Here is a 23,384-nt window from a genome sequence, read left to right on the forward strand (position 1 = left end):
AAAAACTGATGTGCTCTTTTTTCCTCTTCTTATATTTTTTTTTCAGAAATTGACTGTTCTTGATGTAAGGCATAGTTTCAGATAGAGTCGAACCCTGTTATAGAGCCCCCAGTGTCACAACAAGCCTGCTTAGTGCCAGAAATTTTCAGTGAACAAACCTTTCATTATTAGGCTTTACGTGTGTTAAACTGTGATTCAATAGAACACCAAACTCGCTATAATGCCAAAATTCTGCAAATAAGTGGTGCCGTTAAATTGGGGTTCAATTGTATATTCTGCTTTGGGACTAAGGTTAAAAACTTTTATACTCTTCTTTTGTGTCAAAGCTTCAGCTCTGAAACAAAAGAGAAAAAAAATTAGTTGAAAATTCTAAAAAAGAGCATAAAGTAAAACTGAAAATTTTTACATACAGAAGAAAATAAAGTATTAAGTGTTATATATACATATTTTTCAACACTGAAATTAAACCAAACAGTTTTTATATTTATCTAATATTCATTCTCATGATCCCCCTTAGAATGTTTTCCAGCTTAGTATAACTTATTTTTATGGTCTCAACTCTAATTCTCATTAAAATTTTTCATTTGAAGTGTTTTCCACTTATGTTTTAAGCAGGATCCACTGTACATGAATATTTCATTCTCAATATTTTCAGTTTGAATAGCTTTTTAAAATCATTTTGTTTGCTAAAAATGTCAATAACAATGGAAATCAATGAAAAAAAAAATATATGAATGAAATTGTAAGAAAGTTTTGATTAGATGAAAATAATCTGAACTTACTTTGTGAAAAATAAGCAACATTTCCGGTGAATATTTCAAATAAAATTCAAGCAAGTTGATGATACCCTATACACAGATTGCGAAAAAAATACATATTTTAAAGAATTTCTCTGTGATATCAACATAATGAGCAAATGGGGAAACAAAGGCACTAATGAGAAACTGAAATTATCAAGAATGACTTGGTACCTATAACTACACTTTATTGCAAATTTTGCTTCTCATTGGCCTCTTTTCATACATAAAAGGCTCATTGGATTTCAATGATTATAACACTCTAGATTATGTATCGTTACGATATCATAAAATATAATCACATAATTCAGTAACTGCATCATGACTTAGGTATCTTCAAAAAAAATATCACACACCACTTTCTTCCAAGAGAATTTTGTTTTTCAATCTGGTCAAAAGCGAAATTTCTGCACTATGAAATAATGCAAGAAAAATATAAATTTACTTCTAAGCATTAAAAACAAAAATTCCTTCAATAAAATTTAACTACTTTATTACAATATGCTAATATTAATTACAATGTCATCAGTTATTGCTTGACAATCTTGATTGTACTTGCATATTCATTGTTTTCAAAGTTTTAATATCAACATAAAATTTGTCTGAAATATTTCAGAAACATGAATAATTACATTGAGTACATTATGAACATAGTCCTGAAGAATAATATGAAAACTCTAAAAACACAAATAACAGGAAATAATAATAAAAAAAAACAATGAAAATATATATCACCTTTTATCACAAAAATGAGAAACTTTGCCTAAAGATGCTAAAAAAAATGCTAATGCTTGATTGTTGCTCAATTCTATATTGACAGGTTAATTTTTTCTTTACAACAATACTGGATGATATTTGCCATAGCATGCATGAGGAATGTGTGAACAGGGCTGCAACTAGATACTTGGTCTGCTGGGACAAGCATTTAGTCACCCCCTTTGTAATTTATAAGGAGAAGTTAAAGAGTGAAAGTTGCGCCGCCTTTTGTCTGCAGCGCCAGACCAGCTGCACACTACCCCTAGTTGCAGCCCTGTGTGTTAAATCAACATTTTTATCACCATCAGTTGTACATAAACAAACAGCCCTATTAAAGATATTACATGAACAAAATTAAAAACTAGCTAACATGAATCAAATTTTACTATATGTTGAAGATCATCATTTTTTGATAAATAAAAACATTGATACCAAAAAAAAAAAAAAAAAGAGGCGACTAAGATCTGACATTAAAGAAAAGCTTTCATATTGCATTTACGTATTTGGATTTTTAAAAGCTTTCAATAGGGTCAAAAATTTCTAAATCATTTGAACTGAATCAGGATGAGAAGGAAATAGCTGAATTTACTAATTTCTTTGTTACAGAATAAGACAGAAATAATTTCCATGTTTATGACAGTTTGCTGATCAGTGAGTGAAAGATTTCTTAAGCAATTTTTTCCAATAAACTTTAAATGATGCTGCTGTCAGCAAATCTATGGATAATGTAAAATTCAGGATAAAGCTGAAGACCTTGGTGACCAGACATAACTAGATATCAATTTCAATTTGATCACAGCAATGAAAGAAGAGGAATATAGCATTAGCTTCAATGTTAATTGGCCAACCAAACCTTGTAAAAGAGAAAGGTTTTGAAAAAATTATTTTTTTATAATTATTTTAAATTATTCCATAGCATAGCCACCTCGCTGGAAAAAGAATGCATCTTCACATGTTTTCCACAATCATACTAAGTAGTATTCACAAATGATTAAAATTTGAAAAATCAAATTGCTAAAAAAATATTGATTTACTAATAATTAAAACTAGCATTTTTCAAAAAGATGTAGACATCAATTAGTTTAAAAACACATTTGAATTTGATAAAAACTGCAGAAAAAAAAATAAATTGCTTCAATGTCAATTGACCAGAGTTTTGGGTAGACAAGGAAATTAGAGAGTAAAACAACAATTTTACAACTTCTGTAAAAATAAATACTATGTCAATGCAGGTTTTACAAAATTTGACAGTTAACATGATTATGCACCCAAGTGGCATGATGCTCATCTACCACTGTGAAAGTTGCTGTCACAGTTCCAGGTTCAAACCCAACAGAGGATAAAGATAAGATATTTTCCCTAACGAGCTTGAGGTGACTACCGATAGACAGTGCTTTCATTTCCAACCCATCTCATTAATTGCAGTAAATTGCAATATAGCAATATGGCCAGAGTTGGTGCTTGGTGAAGTAGTTAACATGATTACAAAACAAAATGTGTGTTGCACAGATTACCAATCTGCATAATATTTAACACAGATACTTTATAAAATTATTTATATCAATAAAATTTATCTGTATTTGATAAACAAAAAAAATTATGCTGCTACATTCCAAGTAAAATAAAATTACTTCTAATTTTTTTCCCTATGTTACTTAAAATAGAAGTCACATCATCTGCATAACATTTTTCATAATTATAAAAAAAAAATTCTCGTTTCACGACTTATGTGAAACACAATGAGCCAAATACTCAAACTTAGAGGTAAATTTTTTGTTACATTTTTGGCATTCATAGATGAAAGAAGATTTGACTACTTTTCTCCTCATACGGTGTTTGAGAATGTGCTTATTGTGTTCACTACTTTCAGAGAATTCTTTACTACAAACAGAGCATTTGAAAAATGCGGACTCCGAGTCGAATGACTTTGTCTTGTACGGATGAACATCTTTGCTTGATAGATGACTCGGCAATGGAAGTATAGCAATAGGTATTAATTTCTTCACATTCATATCTTTTCCTTTGATACGCTTTGGCTTAGAGTCTGAAATTAACAAAAACAAATTTCAGTACAAGGATTCAAAAACTTTTTTTTTCAAATAAAAAAACTGAAGCACTTCTAAATTATAAAAAGCATCATAACTTGTAGCAGGGTTGGGTTTTTGACATAACATGCATCAAAAACTGGTTTAAACTGTCAAAAACTGCCAAAAACCATCAAAAACCTAAATGAATGCTTTTTGATAATGTTTTGAACACGACAGGTATATAACATGATGAAAAACTTACTTTTTTGTATATTACAATGTTTTATTTTTAAACACTAATTTATTACAATAATTAAAACTAAATATTAATTATAATTTGCAATTTTGAATTTTTCAACATAAGAGTCTAGAACATATAAAATATAGTTTTGTGGCTCATTTTAATCTAAGCTACTGATTACCCGTGTTCAATTTGCTAAGCGGAATAGAGCTGCTTATTCAAAATATGTATGATAGGGGCATCTCAGAGTTAGGTTTTAAACTTCAGAAACTATAAATCAGTATTAAAACAGTAAAAAACTTATTGCCAATGCTGCCAAATAGTTTTTTTAACCTGATAGATATGCTAAATAAAAAAACACTTTTATGTAAATTAAAGGGTTTTATATTTGGAATTATAATTGCTGAGAATCTATTTTGATATTTTAAATTTTCTGATCTGCCCAAAATTTTATTCCACGTAAAAGTTTTCACACAGAATCTGTTACTACACTAATTAAACTCATTTATTTTCATCTAAAAATTTCTTAGAGCTTTAGAGTTTTAAAGAGTATTTTCAACCAAAGCAGAGCTGACGACTTGGTACCCAAAACATTCGTTTTACACGTTTAAATACAGCTTCAATTGGAAAACCATTGCATTATAAATGCTAGTAAATATACGATATCATAGTGCATAAGTAAGAATAACTAAGTTTGACTAAGGATAAGTTACAGGAGTTTCTTAAGATTCATGTACAAGCTAGCATTGTCAAATTAAATGGCATTTCAGTTCTACAATTTAGTATTTTGATCGCTAGATATATTTCAATGTTATGCACAATAAGAGTATCTCAGTGATTATCCAGATAATTTAATAATAACAGAAATCAACATTAAATATATGATGTAATAAACTTTTTTAAACACTTCTGTTGTAAAAAGAGTACAGCAGATGGTTTATATCAAAGCACATATATAAGAGTTGAAGAAATTTTGGAAGGTGAAGAATCATCTTGAATCAGAGAATGTCAAATCATTCCATAGTTTTCCCTTCAGTGTTTATGCTATGATTTATTCAAATTGTATATTTTATAAGAAAAAGAACCATATATATATAATTTTGTCCAAAATAATTCTGTAGAGAGTAGAAAATTAATTTAGAATTATAAGGGGACGTCGTGTAGGAGGTGCGTCTCTTTTCCGGGAGATGGCGGAATATCCCCAATCACTTGATATTGGAGGGGTGTCCAATTAAAGGACGAAACTGCGGAACTTAAAGAAGAAGCCTTTATTTCGAAGCACACTCAAAACAGACAACCGTACAGAACGGAAGCCACATTCCAACTCACGTTCTCTTCTCTTGGAAGATAGATTTTCTCTTCTCACCTTCTTTAACAACGTATAAATAAACAAAACGCATTAAGTGCTGTAAGGCCACAGAGAGTTAGTAAAAATATCCATACTGGGAAAATAGATTCGTTACAGAATCATATTAAATATTTATTCTTTGTATAACATAGTCACTTTAAACATTACATGCAATTAACGTGTGCATTTCCAATCTGAATTTTTATATTGAAAAACAATATTTGAGGTTTTGACAGTTTTTGACGTGACAGTTTAAACTGCGGGTTAAACTGTCAAAAACTGCCATGCGTCAAAAACCTGCCAACCCTGACTTGTAGCATGTCACTAAATAAAATGTTGATATAAAAATACAGTGAAACTCTCCTGTATAACGATACTCAAGGGACTGGAAAAAAACATAATTCAAGATGGAATATATTAACACTATGAAAAATCCATAACACCAGAGAGTTATATGGTTATATAGAATTTGCACTGCATCAGTAGTAAAAAATATGTGCATGAAAGTAAAGTTCACATTCATTAGAGTTCCTTCATCCCATTTTCAACCATTTTGGAAGAAAAGTTTTTCTTCCTGGTGTTCATAAATAAAACTCTCTGCATATGTTTATATCCTTAAATAAAGTTTTCACAAAATTTGAAGCTGTAGCTGTCTTAATTCCAAGTCTGCTTTAACAAAAAAGAACATACTCAAACCACTCTATTCATGTGCCAGGGAATGCCAACTTTTTCTTAACCCATGAAAATATCAAGGCCAGAAATTTCAATCATGCTACTCTCCAGCAAATACAATAAAAGTCTGTTATAACGAGTACAGCGTATAATGAGAATCTCCTTATTACAAGTAATTTGAAGGTGATTGACAAATGAAGGCTCATTTAAAGATAAAAAAATATTCGCTTATAGTGAGTTATTTATGAATGAAAATCAGAACATATTCGCTATAAAGACAACAAAAATTTTCAAAAAGCAAGCTTTCTCTTTCTTTCTTCTATTATACATAAAATATTCTGAAAAGAGAGAGGAGAGGCATTTTTTTTTAAACCTCTTCAGCCTATTCATCAGTGTTTATAAACAGTGCATGTCAGTACCTCCTCATATAGTTAAGAATATATGCTTTATCTTATCTTCTTGCTATCTATATAGGAGATGGAAAAACTTGTCATTTTATCTGTAGGTGTGTTGGTTGAGCAGGTGGGGCACAACCTCTGGTTTTTTGACATTGTTATTTCCCTTGAAACCCCCCCCTCTTGGAATGTTTCAAAACAGGACACCGGACAAGCAGGTCTTGATAATTTCCTCTGCCAAAAATGTTATTGGATGCTGTTATATTGCAATGAATACTCCAGTTGAAGAAACTGCTGCATTTCACAAAGTGCAAAATTCTGCTATACAACCAACATGGTGTATGCATAAGCAGTTAACTCTAGATACATATTTCAGCAAAAGTGGTTCAAAATAAAAGGGAAAAGAAAGATAAATTTATCTACAATCGATCCTGCTTATAAACATTTTTTGAAAAACTACCATGGAAAAATGCTGTAAGCAGGAAAACGTTTTAACCAGTCATCTGGCTACGACGACATTTGCAGTCACTGACATACATAATGGTGGTGCCTACATTACACATCCTTCTACTTTATTATGTCACCGCTAGATGGAGTTGAGCAACTATATTTCTAGGTCTGGAGTTGTTATTGCTATTATTTTTGGCATGCTTTGCAAGGCTGCATCCTCATGGGTTTTTATATATTCTTCCAGATAATTTTTCACAAGACTTCAAGATTGCAAAACAAGTGGTTCGACGGACAAACACAAATTTATTTACAGAACAGCAATTTACACGTATTCACAAGCTAACAACTTTCTCGCAAAGTTCAATCACAACTGACTTTTCATTGAGTCTCTCATCTCTATCCTAGAATCTACCCTCCCTCTTGCGATTGCCTCATACTTATAGCTCCGGTCGAAACTTTGAGAAAAAGAACATTCCACAAATTTCTATTTCATAGTACCAGGTTTGTGGCACCACTGTCTGGATCGGCATAACCTACTGGAAGCTTCTGTCCAACCCTTCACCAGTTCTTAGTGAATCGCATTCCTTTGCGCAATACCGAAACTGGTATCAACAGATTTTGATATTTCTGAGAGCCATCGAACAAATCACGCCATCTATTGTCTATAGATTGTAACAATATATATTCTATCTTATAATTAATAACATACAAGGAAATAATATTAGATTTATAAACTTCACTACATTAGTTTATAAATTTCAAGACATCATTTTGAACTTGAACAACCCATGCTGTCATAGCATTTAATTAAGAATTCAACATTTCTATTTAGAATACTGATTAGTTTTACTAATTAACTTTTATTATTTTTCATTTTGAAACTGATGTTCTTTGCTATACATTTAATGTTTTTATGAAAAATTCAATCAAAAAATACATTTTAATAGCTTTAAACTTCCAAAAAAAGGGAAAAAGCATGCACATCATAAAAAGGAACACCGCAAGTAGCACACAGAGAAATTAATTGGCCATATGACTGATTAAACTGGTAATCTTAATCAGTATTAGTAAAAGTTAGGATCATGATTACAAGAAATTTTTAGAATTTTTTAGAAATATTTGTATGAAAATTTGTTTATAACAAGAGGTCCCTTGTAACAACCATTTTCCCTGATTGCGAACTGTCATCATAATAGACTTCAAATAAAATTTCACTTATTTTTCATCATTACTGTTATTTAGGACTGCCGGACTTCCCATAATCGTCTCGTGTTTTAAGGAAATTTCTAGTTGTCCCATAAAGGTTTTGATCAAACTTAAAAATATAAACTTTTCTTCTTTTTTCTCTGAAAATTACTTTATTGAACATTGCCACTGATTCATTATATGGCTTTGAAACATGTTTATATGATGGAGGCTCTATCACACAGAATCACACAGATCAGGAAACGAGTTTTAAAAATGAGAGAGAGAGAGGAAAATAAGTGGCAACAAAAAATTCTCTCTGATGGAATAATACAAAATAAATAAAATGTAGGGCTGTATGACTTGTGCAGCAACGTGGGACGCCACTACAGATAGGACGCCAGCTCTCAGGTAAAGAAGGAAAAAACAATGCTTTGGAAAAATATTTTACATGCAAAATTCAAACTAGGAATGTCTTGGATGAAATAATTACCACAGAAAGTTCTAATTTTTTATACAATCCACATCCAGCTAGGAACACAGGTGTCAGTATACGTAGGGAAGAAGTGTAGGAATATAAAGCCTCCCAGGGTTCCACCTTTGATGACTAAATTGCCTGTGTTATCTTCTTTCAGAACAGTGGTTCCCAACCTGGGGCCATATGGCCACCTTGTGGTCCTGGTGTAGCCTAAGGGAGCAACAGGTGAAAATTTAAATAAAGGGGAGGTATGACGAATGTTTTGGGGCACAGCACAGAGCCCTATAAGAAAATTTAGATAAAGAAATCAGAAGAAATAAAGCTTTCAAATGAATTGAATACAATGAGGGGAAAAAGTGTGATTACAGTCGGCCCCCCGTATTCGCGGTTTTCTTTCCTTCATTATAAAAATTTTTTTGACAGCACTCAGCAATCGTCATTCATGTGTTTTGTTTACAAAATTTGAGTTGTGCTTGTTGGCTCATTCTTCTTGTGCTACTGATAATGCTTTGAAAAGACAAATAAAAGTGAAAACTTTTGACAAGAAAAATTAGATATATTGACAAAAACTATGCTTGGCGAAAGTAAGTCAATACCTGCTGTGGTCCACCATTATGGAATCAACGAATCTTCAGTGAGATACATCAAGAAAAAGGAATCTGAAATTCGTTCAGCCATGGCTGTAGCTGCACCCGTGGCAGTCAAAACTTTGCAGCGCTTACGGGATCCATGTGTTTCTCATACAGAAAATGCTGTTTTTTGTGGGTACAAGACTGATACAAAAAGGTATTCCAATTGATTGTAATATTATAACAGAAAAGGTTAAAAATTTTACTCTTCCATAAGGAAAAGGCTGGTGAAACGTCTATTTCATCAGAATTTTATGCAAGTAAAGGTTGTTCATAGGTTTAAGAAACAATTCGGGACACGCAATGTAAAAATCACTGGCGATTAAGCCACTGCTTGCCAAGAGGCAGCTAGAAAATTTCCAAAGACTTTGTAGAAAATTATTGAAGAGAAGGGTTATGTACATCAGCAGTTGTTTAACGCTAACCAAACTGCACTATTTTGGAAGAAAATACCACAAAGAAGTTAAGCACGAGCAGAAAAGCGAGCTCCTGGTTTTTAAGGCAAGTAGAGATAGACTTACTATGTTGTTTTGTACAAATATGTATGGGTACATGATAAAGCCCACCCCCATTTTCAAATATGCGAATCCATGAACATTGAAGAGAAGGATAAGTCAAAGCTCCCAGTATTTTGGACGATCAATAAAAAGGCTTGGACAATGAAAACACTTTTCTGGATTGGTTTAAACAGTGTTTCGTTCCAGACATCAGGAGGTACCTTGAGAGTGAATACATGCTATTCAAAGTTCTTTTGATACTAGATTGACCGAGGAGGAATTAATGCAGCTGACTGATTCTGAAACTGAAGTGGTACCAGATGAAGATCAAGATAAAGTAGTAGAAGACAAGTTCATCACAAGTAACATAGCAGAAGGGTTTCGCAAGCTCAAATCAGCAATAGATTATTTTCATGGCATAGATCCTTCTATTTTACATATTTAATTGCATATGTAGAATTACTACAATTACATATGTAGAAAAATTGGTAGAGGAAGCCTTGTCAACATACTCCAACAGAAGAAATGACAAACAGAAATCACAATGTTCTTTCAGAAAGCATCGCCAACAGTTGCTGCACCCTCTTGTATATTCCCTTCTACCTCTGCATCACCCTGCTCTTTCTCATGACGTTCAATAAACGAGATATACAAAAAACTCATGGTTTCGGTTATTAGCGGATTTCCGTATTCTTGGTCACCCCTGGAATGTAACCCCTGCGAATACGGGGGGGGGGGGCGACTGTACTTTCAGAATCCAGCAGAATCAACCCATAGAATCAGGCAGTGCCATCTTAATTCAAGGGCCCATTTGGGAAAGTGGGGGGAACCCTCAAGAGAGAGAGAGAGAGATCTGGAAACAATTTTCAATAATAAGCATGTAAACTATTAGGCAAGTATATCTAGCAAGGTAGGAGCCTCAGAAAAATAAATTTGCTCTGGAGCCACAATGCTCTTAAGACAGCTCTATAACTAGGCTCATCTCAATGCATCGATTACTCCAAGTATGGCGGATTGGGAGGGGGGGGGGGGCTCATAAAGATAGGGGACCCACATGATAAAATCTGATACTATGATGTTCTAGTATGAGTATGAAAATGTGTAAGTTGTAAATTTCAGCTATGTATGGGGGTCACAGAACGTCTTTTTGCCTGGGAGCTAATGATGATGAAAGGATTGGGCCCGTCATTTCAACTTTTTCCCGGGTGCAGGTGGTGCAAAGAACATATACTCAATATATATGTGTGTGTGTGTATCACCTTGTTTGTCAATTTCTAATATTCTTTTTAAAGCCAGGAAAGGACTAGCACCCCCCCCCCCTCTCTGACTGCCTCTCCCGACGTGGCTGGAAAGGGTCTTTAACCAGGAATTTTAGTACATGGGTCTGGAGACCAGAGTTTCTCTGCTGAATAAAGTTGGGGCTGTGGATATGACAGGAGGTCACAAGAAGAAATCACAGTTTGAAGGAGTTAAAAAAAGGTCAAGAAACACAGCTTCAGAATATCACACATGGCATATAAAAATCCTGGAGTTTTTCAAAGCACTCTCCTGGGGAATATGCCTTATATGCCAAAAGGACACTGAAAAGATGTCTCATATGAAAGGGAATTTTGTTTTGAACCACTCCTAATACAAACTAGGGTGTGCCATTCAGTGTCATGTGTACTGCAGGTTGGCTACCCTTGGTATATAAATTAGACAGTAATTGGTTATACAAACTGGAAGGAAATGGAGGGAAACTAATATCTATGGGGAAATGCCAAAGAGTTAGTTTAAACAAAACAGAATAACAAAGTTTCCAGAATTTTTGTGTAATAAAATTCTTATTTTTTTTTGTCTGACAGAATTCTTCATTGTACATTCTTCAATAATAAGTTCATCTTGAAACAAATTACTAACATTTAACTATTTGCTGACTTTTAATTATATCCATAACATGTACCACACATGAAGACTGAAAAAATATTGAAATACTCTAATAATTTTGTTATGAGATAAATCATTTACAGTTGAACCCTGATTCAACAAATCAGAGATAAAACATTTTTTTTAAATTAAGGAGATCGTTTAATCGAGGATTTCATTAAATCAGAGTTGGTTATCTCAGGATATGACTGGATAAGATTACTGCAAATGAAACGAATTTCAGCTTAGCAAACTAAAACCTACCCTGAGCATGCTCTATCGCCATTGGATCACTCAGAGAATATGCAACTTGCAGGATGCAAGGCACTGTAATTCAATAGAAAATACTTTATATCAATGAAAACAAATAATAAAAAAATAGTAAATTATTATTTTTGTTTGAAAACACAAGTATGATTATTTTCATTAAAATTATCATTCAATTTTTGCCTCAAAGGTATACCCCCCTCAAAAAAACTTATGAAAATACTGTAATTTCCAGTAATAAGGTCACATTTTAAATAACTTTTTAAGTTAATTTTTAGTTGCTGGTGATTCAAAACATCAGCTCATCCAATAACTTTTCAATTTGATTTTAAGGGATTTTAATTTTTATAATTTTTTAATGTATATCTTTCCACAATACAAATTTAAAAATTAAATTCATACCCAGATTAATGTCTAATATCATGTAATATTAAAACATTTTCAAAGAAAACTTGTATTACAGTTCAAGTAATTATTCGATTAATCCCAAAGGGCATCCGACTTGATTGACTTCAAGTACTTGAATGACAGGTCAAACATATAAAATTAAAATTTGATGATCCCCCCCCCCAATCTTGAATGAAAAATTACATGCAGCTTATATGAAGCTGCGATTGTGTTCAATAAGCCACAGCACTTCTACAAAAACTTTTTTTTAATTATTTTTTTACTGCCAGAAATTATAATAATTTAACTATAAATTTCCATTCCAATATAAAAATAATAGACTTATGAAGTTTATAAATAGACATCAGTGAAGCTGTGTAAGCTTAATTTCATATAAACTATGAGCAAAAGTAATTCAATCTCCAATTCAAAACATTTCTCTAGCATAAATATTATTTCAAAAATATTAAATACGGTGATTGTTTCCTCCAATAATTGTTTTATACAAAATCATGTAATATTTTTTATCAAGATATGCTATAACACTGTTTTATAAATTCTTATAAAAATTGATCCATGATAATCAAAACAACCCCACACACAAACACAAAAAATTCATTACATACCTACAGTCCGTTTCAGGTTAACTTTGCAGTAGAGAGAAAGGTAGAGAGTGTATTCCTTCGCCGTAAAATAAAGTTCCCATAAACCCTAGTTTTATGATGATCATTTATACAGAATATTTCATTTTTTTAATGACTTTGAAAAAATATTGTTTTGAAGCTATGTTTTCTTCGCTTTAAATTTTTAAATTAGAAAAAATATATTTATTATCATTATCAAAAAATCTATAGCAAGCACGACGACATTTTGGTGCGATATCCTAGAAATCGTCCATACCTTACCGAGGCCACGCATCGATACATTGGTTAAGAGGCTTTTGTTGCCATAGCAATGAGTGATGAGGTTCCCTCGTAGCTTCCTCTTCACTGCAAAGTTAACTTGAAACAGACTATAAGTACAACCAAAATCTTAACTTATCGGACATAGGAGACATTATAGTTCATAGGAGGTAACCAAAATATAGAAGAAAATAATTGATACATAAAAATCACTTTTTTAGAATTAGCAAATTACTATTATAATGAAATCAGACCGTGATGTATAGTCTGCTTCCAATAATATGAAGTACAACTGAAATTTTCAATATCCCTAAGGCAGGGATTGCACTCTAGAATTTTGATAAATATCTTTTACAAAATTTGAAAAAAATAACCAATAAGTCTGTTGATTACATTTGCTTGGATAATGTAATGATTTGTTTGGCCTGGCGTTCAGCCTGACTGTCATCCGTGGGCACAAACCTGTGTCCAGTGCCAAAAATCCAAAGTTCATTACATTCATGTTGACATAGTAGGACCATTGCCATTTTCAAATGGTTTTCCATACCTACTGATGATCATTAATCGATTCACAAGATGGCCTGAAGTCATCCCCATAAAATATATCCAAACAGAAACAGTGGCCAAAGAGCTGTATGCGAACTGGATAGCTCATTTTGGTTGTCCAGCTTGAATCTCTACGTATTGTGGTCGGCAGTTCGAGTCAGCACTTTTCAAAAGTTTGGCTCACCTGTTGGATTGCCAACATCTTAAAACCACGCCATACCATCCTCAAGCAAATGGCATGATTGAATCGTTCCATATGCCATTGAAAACAGCAATAAAGTGCCTAATCCATAAAATTGGTGAACATCCTTCCAATGGTACTTCTAGGACTGTCCACTACCATTAAGCTGGACTTAGTCTTTAGCTTTACCAGCAGAGCTTACCTACGGAACAGCTCTGAAACTGCCGGGAGAATTTTTCAATGTCCTTAAAAGCACTATCTATTGCCAGTGAGGATTTCATCTCTCAACTGAGATAAACAATGGCTCCACTGCATCCTCAACCTCCCATGCATCATAGCCAAAAATCTATTTTCGTGCCACAACAATTGGACAAGTGCTCACATGTGTTCGCACAGCAACCAAAGACTGACTCTCTCAGCCAGCCATATAAAGGACCATATCCTGTGCTGGAGAGATCGGCCAAAGCCTTCAAGTTTCTGGTCAACAACGTGAAGAAAGCCATTTCCATTGACTGAATCAAACCAGCGCATTTGTTGCAGACTTTCTTTCCTTCAATCCGAGCACAACTCAGGTCTATCACCATCTATGAGCAATTTACTACCTAGTGAGTTGTGCCAGAAGAGCAACTGTGTGTGTACCTAACAGTCGGAGTTTGTATGTAGTGTTGTGTTTGGTTTTTCAGTGCTGTCATCTATATTTCAGAAGTGAAGTGAGTGATGTGTTATGATTGAATTACATTGGCAGACTACTAGGTCTGGCTGAAAATAGAAACAACCAGTAATAAGGTTCGCACAGTGACGAAGCACTGTACTGGGAGGGGAGTGATGTGGTGTGGTCGCCAATAACATGAAGGTTGCAAAGATCAGACTAACAGAAAGGGAGAGTCCCTAGAGAGAGCTTGAAAAACACATTCATAGTTATGTTCTCTCCCTAGTTTGTATATATATATATATTTCTATATTAATCGGAATATATTTAATATGTGAAAGTAAACAGTTGTCTTAAAGGGTACATTAAAATGACCATCTCTTACACACAACATAAACAACTGAAAATGTAACTGATATGCTAGTTGGTTGCATTTTTAAAGTTTTGTAAAAGAATGTTTATAAAACTTTTATAGTGTAATCACGGCCTAAGTGATTTTATGATTTTTGCGCAAATATATTTTTTACAAAAGAGTTTGACATAAACTTCATTTTCAATAATTAAAAATAATATTAATAGCAGAAGCTTTTTTGAGACAATACAGTTTGACTGTGTGTATGTATGTAACATGAATTAAAATTTTGATAGTTCCACTGAATAGGGAACTAAATTATAATGTGACATTTTATGATGAAAAAAATGCACGATCACTAATTAATTAATATCAATTATTCTTTTATTCACTGTTTAAAGAAATCAACAAACTATATAATATATAATATAATTTATTGAATAAAATTGCCTACTATCAAAAAAACAAATCTATCGGCTAATGATTTCGGCCATTGATTCGTGAAAATTTTCAAGCAGCTTAGAAAAATAGCAATAAAATAATTTCAATTTTCTTTTCATACAGATCTGTTTTTATGTCCCCAAATCCAGAATAGAGCATTTCAAATTGGTTTGATAAAATGAAAATTGAAATATAGAAATGTTCCTCAAACGTTCTATTCATTTTCCTTAATTAGTATTCTTCATACAAAACTTATAGAAATAAAATCTTTTTTCTGATGAGCATTTGACTGATAACGATTGAATTGGTAATGTAAAGTTTCTAAAAATGCAAGAAAAAAAATCTTCCCTGGTTATTATGTATGTTACAACCAATGTCTAATGTAGGGGAAGGGGCACAACTTCCTGTCTGCAGGCCATATATGTGAGATGGCTACCTTATGTAGGGTGCAAACTGGCGAGTTTATTATGTTGTGCAGATCAACCTACATCTACTTCACAAGACGACGAGCTGTAGTAACTAGATGACATTCACGCTCAAAGGACCAGTCTTATGAGCCAACAAAAGAGGTAGCATAGAAACCTAATGAAAAGTATAATTTACAGCCAAGACAAGAGTTGCCAGTTTCACCAACACTTGATAAAAAATATAATCTAGGCCCAAGAATACAAAAATCAGATGTTTTATTGACTGCTGGCATGAATAAAATGAAAGTAGCGGTCATATGGACGACAAATTATATCTTATCCCCCCGTGATTATTGAGAATCAATGAGATTGGTACATTCTAGATTAGACAAATTGAATTTCAGATTCTGTCATATACAAGACAAGATTATTGTGCAATTATCTACCCAAGGGCAGTGGTAGAATTACGGACTGATTAACTGTGGATTATGTATGATTACAATTTTCATTCCAGATTTCTTATTGTATACATGTATATATGAAAAAACATTTATTTTCCCATAAATCATCAAATTTCCAGATACATCCATCCTTCGAGAATGCTTAGATGTCTCTGAGATGGGAAGAAAATGCATGTCTGGCCCTTCAATGTTCAACATGCAGATCAATACTTTTTTTATAGAACCCATATGCAAGCCATAGGTTGTGCATTTCTAGTCTAAAGGGTTACTAGTTTGCAGATTAGACGGACATGGAAAATTTGGTCTTACTGAACTTTCAAATACATCTGGTTTCAACCAGTCAATGGCCAATTTGAGAATTCTACAAAAAAAGGAATAGTAACAGCTAGAAGATTTACAGAGATAAGTTTCAGAGTTGGCTATGATTCTGAAATAAAGGTCCCCATTTGGTTGGCAATTGCAGAAAGCCGCAAAATATTGAATCTTCTGTTTGTCATTCTATACTTTCGCTCAAGTGGTTTTTAATGGTTAAATGCAAATCAACCTATATGTAGTGAAATTTTACAGCATTCCCCCATATTAGCTGGCATGTCACCAAACTTGAGGGACACCAGATTTTTTAATGTTGTGGTCAGGTCTATTCCCAACATGCCAGAAAAAGCTAGGTTTAATAAGGATCACAGTATGCATTCAGCAAATTCAATGGATTTTTATAAAAAAGATAATTAAGAATTTTCCAGAATCTGCGAATCAAATTTCTCAGCATGCAGGGAAATATGGGTGCGCCCCAGCATGCTGGCTAATGCAGGAGAATTTGGTAGTTACATATGCATATCCAACCAAAAAATAGAAAAAAATATTCAACCTTAATAAGCCCTCTTTCTGTTCAATGGCCATAAAAGAAAGCAGTGGGTAGGTAGTGCACACTGACTGTTGGGTGTATCAGAAACTGCCAGCCAAACCCCAAAGTAGTCATTAACTCGAATATTTTGAACTCGACTCTTGGGGGTCGTCTGCGAGGGACACCACAGAACTTCGGCTAAATGATAAACAATAAGTGAAGTGTCCAGCTATTTTGCAGACTGGACAGACATTGGACAATGGTAGTAACATACATATTGATAACAAATCACTGTAATTTATAGTAATTCTAATAATTTTTGATTAATTTCTTATTTTATATAAAAAATTTTATATTAAAACTTTACAGCTCTAAATAACTGTTTTCTGGCAAGAATATCAAAAATTTAAATCGCCTAACATTTTTTACATAAAAATACTCGACTTCTTCTTGGCCTACAGGATAATAAAAAATTTCATAAACAAAAACATTAGTAAAATAAATATGCATTCAGAAATGTTTCCTCTAAGCTGCATGCATGGGTGACTGCACCAAGTGAAAATTCTTTTGCATCTCACAATTTACCATTGGTGAATATCGCAGATTGTCTTACCACAGGAAAACCTGGTCAGCACAGGTAAAAAATTAGAGGGAATGTTGGCACTTAGTATATCCCAGCACAAGAACACACACACACAACCATGTTATAAATAAAATGAGAAAAAACACAAAGCACTGGTACTCCACATTAGTCAATTGCATCAGATATTCTTAGTATTACACAGGGTGGTTTGCTACAGTGTGTAAAAACTTCTGGGAGGAGTGGGTGACTCAAAGATGAATCAGAATCACATAGTAAAAAATGCAGGGTCGAAATGCTTTTTTGAAATGTAAATGGTGGCATACAGGTGTGGGAGTTCAGATCGTTCAATTTATCAGCCTATCAGCCAACTCAATCACTGGATCACAACCATAACTTAACTTCTTCTGAGGCCCCATCAAAACGCTAGTATATGACACCCCTGTTGGAAGTGCTGAGGAGCTGGTTGCACACATTTAAGGGAAGTCTGAGTATTTCAAGTGGATGTTTCACTTGAAAGACTTTTTTTACTTGTTACTTTTGTTGATGTATATACATTATTAAAAGGCATGATCACCCTTACGTGGTGCCCCTTCAGTTTGCTTTTCTGGTGTGTGCTACCACATCAGCGAAATATTTCTAACCCAGCATTGCTATGTGATTAAGATTCATCTTTGAGTCACCTACTCCTACCAAAAGTTTGTACATATGGTAGCAGGATCGGATGTATGGGAGCTATCGCTATTCCAAGCAAAATCTGATAATTCATGAAATTTTCAGAATTTCTATATGGTAATATCACATTCAATCAACGTTTTGATTAAATAACAAATTCAAGAAAACTTCAACTAAAAAACCTTGAAATTTTTTCAAAGTCGGGAAAGAGAAAAAAACAGAAAAACCAGGCCTATCCCAGAAAATGTGGGACGTATGGCCATTATATTTACATCATTGCTATTAATTTTTTAGCAGTTTCTAAAATCACCCCTCCCAACAGAGAGCCCTAGATCTGTCCATGCATTGTAGTGAATCACCCTGTATAATACCACAATAAATGTATATTTTCTCACACAAACTTGTGTGATACAAAGGCATAAAAGAAATAAATAGAAAAAAATTTTAAAAATTTCTCTGAACAATCAAATAATTTTTTACATTACGTACACAATCTACTCTCAAATTGATTAAAAATTCAAATGTAATGCAATCAAAATTTTTTAAACACATACTCAGTCATCTGGACATGCTTATAATCTTAATATAAGGCCATGGACATGCATAGATATCATACCTGGATGACGGGTAAGTAGATTCAAGGATCTTGCAATTCCCACCGAACAAATAAAATGATCTCTTAGAACATGAAACCACCACACCAGCAATTTAAAGTGGCTTTATCTTCTTTGAGTTCTGTTTTTACCTTGTGATACACACTCATGGGGTGAACAGGGGGGAGCCCCCCCCCCCATTTCTCCCAGCGTCAAAAATGAGAGAGGGGAGCTGACTGATCTAATATACAGGGTAGACACTAATTACTCTGACAATTTTTAACTGAATAATTTGTGAAATATTAAATGTAAGACACCAGCTTGTGAGACAAATGAGCAGTAATGTATCCAAGTTTGGGGATAGATGGTGATTTACAGTGACTTTTCATTTGAGTGGCAAAGTGAAGAGACAAAATAGCAGGATTCGAGAGACCAGCAATTCCTCATACTTCCTAGACCACGAAACCTTAACAGTTAATACAGTCCAGGCCACATTTGGCACTTTTATGAGTCTTGCAAGTCACTAAGCTATACTACACACGTTACAAAAGAGCTCGGCTGGCCATAATTGTCCAGCACGCCATACATTGAAAGCATGTTTGCCTAGTTGAAGACATGATCAACATGCCTAGACAGTCTAGGAAATACGAGGATTTGCTTATCCCAAAATTCTGACATTATGTTTATTCCCTTGCCACTCAAATGAAAAGTTGCCTCATCATTGAAAATCCCAATCTATTCATCAACTAAACATAAATTACTACTCATCTGCCATTGAACTGATACCTCACAAATTATTCAGTTCTTAAATTGCCTAACTAATTTTTGTCCACCCTCTATATGTTTACTGGCAACATAAGCATGTGCTGTTACCTCCCTCAAGCCTATAGCTTATGCACTTGCAAAGTTGATTCAAGGCTATAATTTTTAGTTTTCATGACCAACAATTAGCGAGACTTCTGTCTGCCGTACAGATAAATTTTCAGAAAATAATTTAATTCTTTCACACATCAATCTAATTGAAAAAACCAAAAGCATCAGTTTCAAAGTTGATATCTTGATGTTTCAAACTTGTATGTAAAATATGTGATCCACTGCTCCCATTCTCCAAGAGATAACCAAATGCTTCATGACTTAGGAACACAATTCACAAATACCAGAATTATGTCAACACTTTTGGCAATAAAACTTGCTCAGAAGCTGCCAGGGCGCTTTACAAAATTGGTGCTTAAATAGAATCAAAGCTTTTCACTCAAATTGGATTCATTTGTTCCGATCAATGGGATCAATCCGACCTCTGTAGGTGAATCCAGTAAATGGGTGGGAAGTTTGAATGCAGTGATGTTTTAACTGAGCCTGCCTTTGAAAGTGTTCTCCACAAGAGGAACAACCAAATGGTTTCTCTCCACTGTGAATACGAATGTGAGTTTTCAGGTTGCCTTTTTGACTGAAATGTCTGGGACAAATGGGACATTTAAATGGTCTCTCACCGGTATGAGTTCGTTTATGAGCTTCAGCAGCATGCCTGTTACTACAATGAAAATAACAATGAACACATCTGTAAATGCTGCCCTCGATGATGTTGAATCCACTAACAGGAGCTTGTGCTATGCTGGGTGTATGAATTACTTGAGATTTCGGAGAAGTAGGCATTTGTTCCAATAAGATTTTGGGCTTAATATCTGAGAAGAAAAAAAAAAGTTTTTTACGTCAAAATGCAAAAGAAAATTTTAAATTTATTCCAGCAAAGTATTATATACAGTAGAACCTTGATTGTCTAGGGTAATGGTGGGAAAAGAGCATACCCCTTCCCACGTTCTATAGGCTTGGCAGTGTCCCCATGGCCAACTTTTTCCAGAATTCTCCGGTAATAAATTTATAATGGGAAAAAAGAATTGTCTTAGGGCTCCAGGCTTTTCTTCCTTTCTTTCAAACCAAGAACAACTCTGGTCCTATTGCTATGGTAAATTTCCTACAGAGTATGTACCTAAAGATCTGAGTGCGTATCTAGCGATGTCTCTGATTTTTCAGTGATATAGGAACCCTGGACTGGAGCCCTGTAAGTGCCATGGGAAAGAGGATCACAGATAACCAAAAACCACAAGTTAAACTGCTAGATTAAAGCAGTAACATAACAGCAATTATTAATAGTTAAAATAAAAAATATATCAATCGTTTATTATCTGCTTAAAATAAATATTCAGTGTATATTCTCATGCTATTCATTTAAAACAATCACAATTTAAATTAAGGAAAGTGAAATTGCACAAAAAACTTAAAGATTACATGGTCACTCTACACGACAGACCCGATTTCAGCATAGAGGAATTCGTCCAGGCCCTTATAATTTTCTAAATTCAAACAGAATAAGTAATCATTAATAAGCCAAACAACTTTGACCCTGGTCGGGGTTTAAATACCCATTTTTTCAAGACCCCGCATCTTGTTCTGACTTCAAGTAAAAAAAGGAAAATCGTGCTTCATAGACGTGGTCATTAAAAACAATGTTTTCAGTTTTTATTTATTTTTTGCTTATTATGCTGTTAAAGACTGCTGTTTAAGCATAAATTGTTTGAATAATCCAAATAATAATACTTTCCTCTAATACAGAATAATACAGTGAAACCTGTATAAAACAGAAGGTCAAGAGACTGAAATTATTTTCCGTTCCAGACAGATTTCCATTTTATAGAGGTGCACATAAAAATATATGCCGTGATTTATTTCTATCATTTAAAAAACTTGTTTTCAGAACACACCCTAACTTCTATAAATCAACGAGAGTTAAACACAAAGACATGCATATTATTATTTTGAATTTTTTCATGCTGGCTGTGTCAAATAACTATACATTCGGAATTTCATATTTAATGCTCTAATACAGTGAAACCTGTCTAAGACAGACACTGTATGAGATGGAAACCTGTTTAAAACAGAATCAAAATATAGTCTGTTCAATGATTAGTGCTTTGATTCGCACCTTTATGAAACGAAATCTGTCTAAAACAGAACATTATTTCAGTCTCTTGATGTTCCGTTTCGTACAGGTTTCACTGTAGTTAAACTTCAACATAAGACGTTCTCCTGAATAGCAATAAAATGAAACACTTATTTTTGTGAAAATGAAACTTTTTTAATACAGTGAAACCTTGATATATGATATATCAAGATATGCTGACCAATAAAAAATATTGTTGTAGAGGGATTATCATTATGTTGAGAGGCAAAATTATCCTTACGTATGATCAAGTTTATGCGGTTATCTTTTCTACATTGACATTGTTAATATCATCAGAAAATGTACTTTTATGCATTTATTTGCTGCAAAAACTTTTAATGGATTAATTTATTATAAACATTCACTAAGACGCATTACCTTTGTAAAGAAGTTTACCACATTGCACTTTCTTGTCTTACACAGAAAGTAGCAATACTAATAACTTACTTTAGCTTACTGATTTTTTAGTGCAAAATATTGATGTTATCAGATGCCTTGAGAAGGAGGAAAACAAGTGACAAAGTTAAAATTAAATTAAAAACGATTTTGAGCAAAAATAAAAAATATTGTTATAGTGGTTTCAAAAATCTTCTAAAAATGGAAAAAACAAAAGGGGGATCAGAATGACAACTTTCCTCTCATCCAAAGGACAAAAACTTGCACTTGGCCAAAAATTCTTTCCGTTTTAGCAGGTTTTCTATCTACAAATAGACTAAATATGTCTTCTGTTTCCACGTTAGACATTTTCTGTATCAAGGTTTCCTATGAACAGTTTCCGTCTCAAGGAGGTTTCCTATGAACAGTTTCCGTCTCAAGGAGGTTTCCTATGAACAGTTTCCGTCTCAAGGAGGTTTCCTATGAACAGTTTCCGTCACAAGGAGGTTTCCTATGATTGAAAAAGCAGGTTTCCGTCTCATACAATGTCTGTCTTAGACAGGTTTAACTGTAATAGAGTGATACCTCAACTTACTATTTCTGTGGTGTTTAGTCAGAACATGATAACTCCAAAAACACAGTTTGAGATATAAGCAGGGTTGGTAAAAAAACCGGTTTTTTTGAAAAAAACCAAAAAACCGGGTTTTTTTGGTTTAAACCAGGTTTTTTGGTTTAAACCGGTTTTTTTGTTTTAAATAGTATTAACATTAAAAACAATGAAATTTCTGAAAAATCATTCAAACTTCTAATAATTAACTAAAATGAAATGGTTATTAATGTAATAAACACTATTCCCATACTAATTAATCAATAAATATTTCTTACATTTTAACAAAAACCAACTTTTGCAATTTAATTATTTTTTGCTCAACTCAATGGATTACTGTGTGTTTGAAAATTCTTTCAATGTTATTATTAATCATATAATATATAAAGGTTTTTCTCCAATTACTTTCAGTATGCTTAATTAGGAAGCTATTTTGAAAAAAATAATAAAAATTAAGTGAATATAATGTATTTAATGAAGCATAAATAATGCAGATTAATTAGCAATGATTTACGATATACAGGGTGATTATAACTAAGGTTCTGATTTCAAAACACTGTAAAAAAAAACCGATTGTCAAAATGACTTGAAAATTGACATGAATATTCCTAAAAAATGCAATTTTATTTGGTAAAGGGGAAAAAATACTTAAAAATATAAAATTAATGACATCATCCAACATGTGGGAAATTTGCTCGCAGAATGGAAACGATAGCCAGTCATGGCAAAATGATACCTTAAT

The 23,384-nt window shown here is 33.2% G+C and overlaps 1 protein-coding gene across 1 annotated transcript; it reads right to left on the reverse strand.

Annotated features, from left to right (window-relative positions):
* Window positions 1–816: 816 nt before the first annotated feature.
* On the reverse strand, window positions 817–22,673 carry LOC149076887 (uncharacterized). The gene is made up of 3 exons (XM_089244606.1): window positions 20,153–22,673; window positions 11,645–11,707; window positions 817–3,597 (listed from the first exon to the last, which is right to left on the reverse strand). The coding sequence occupies exons 1-3, from the start codon at window positions 20,313–20,315 to the stop codon at window positions 3,272–3,274; spliced, it is 552 nt and encodes a 183-aa protein (XP_089100732.1). The 5' UTR covers window positions 20,316–22,673; the 3' UTR covers window positions 817–3,271.
* Between the last annotated feature and the right edge of the window lie 711 nt (window positions 22,674–23,384).

The sequence above is a fragment of the Pholcus phalangioides genome, unplaced genomic scaffold, assembly GCF_987345545.1.
Source record: "Pholcus phalangioides strain wild (caught in Gottingen) unplaced genomic scaffold, Ppha-v1.0 ptg000015l_1, whole genome shotgun sequence".
NCBI lineage: Eukaryota > Metazoa > Arthropoda > Arachnida > Araneae > Pholcidae > Pholcus > Pholcus phalangioides.

Excerpts from the sequence above, each read along its gene's own strand:
- LOC149076887 (XM_089244606.1), bottom strand. The coding sequence starts at position 20,315 with ATGCCTACTTCTCCGAAATCTCAAGTAATTCATACACCCAGCATAGCA. Across the intron at positions 11,708-20,152 it reads TCATAAACGAACTCATACCG|TGCCTTGCATCCTGCAAGTT; the intron begins GTGAGAGACCAT and ends ATTGAATTACAG. Across the intron at positions 3,598-11,644 it reads GGCGATAGAGCATGCTCAGG|ACTCTAAGCCAAAGCGTATC; the intron begins GTAGGTTTTAGT and ends TGTTAATTTCAG.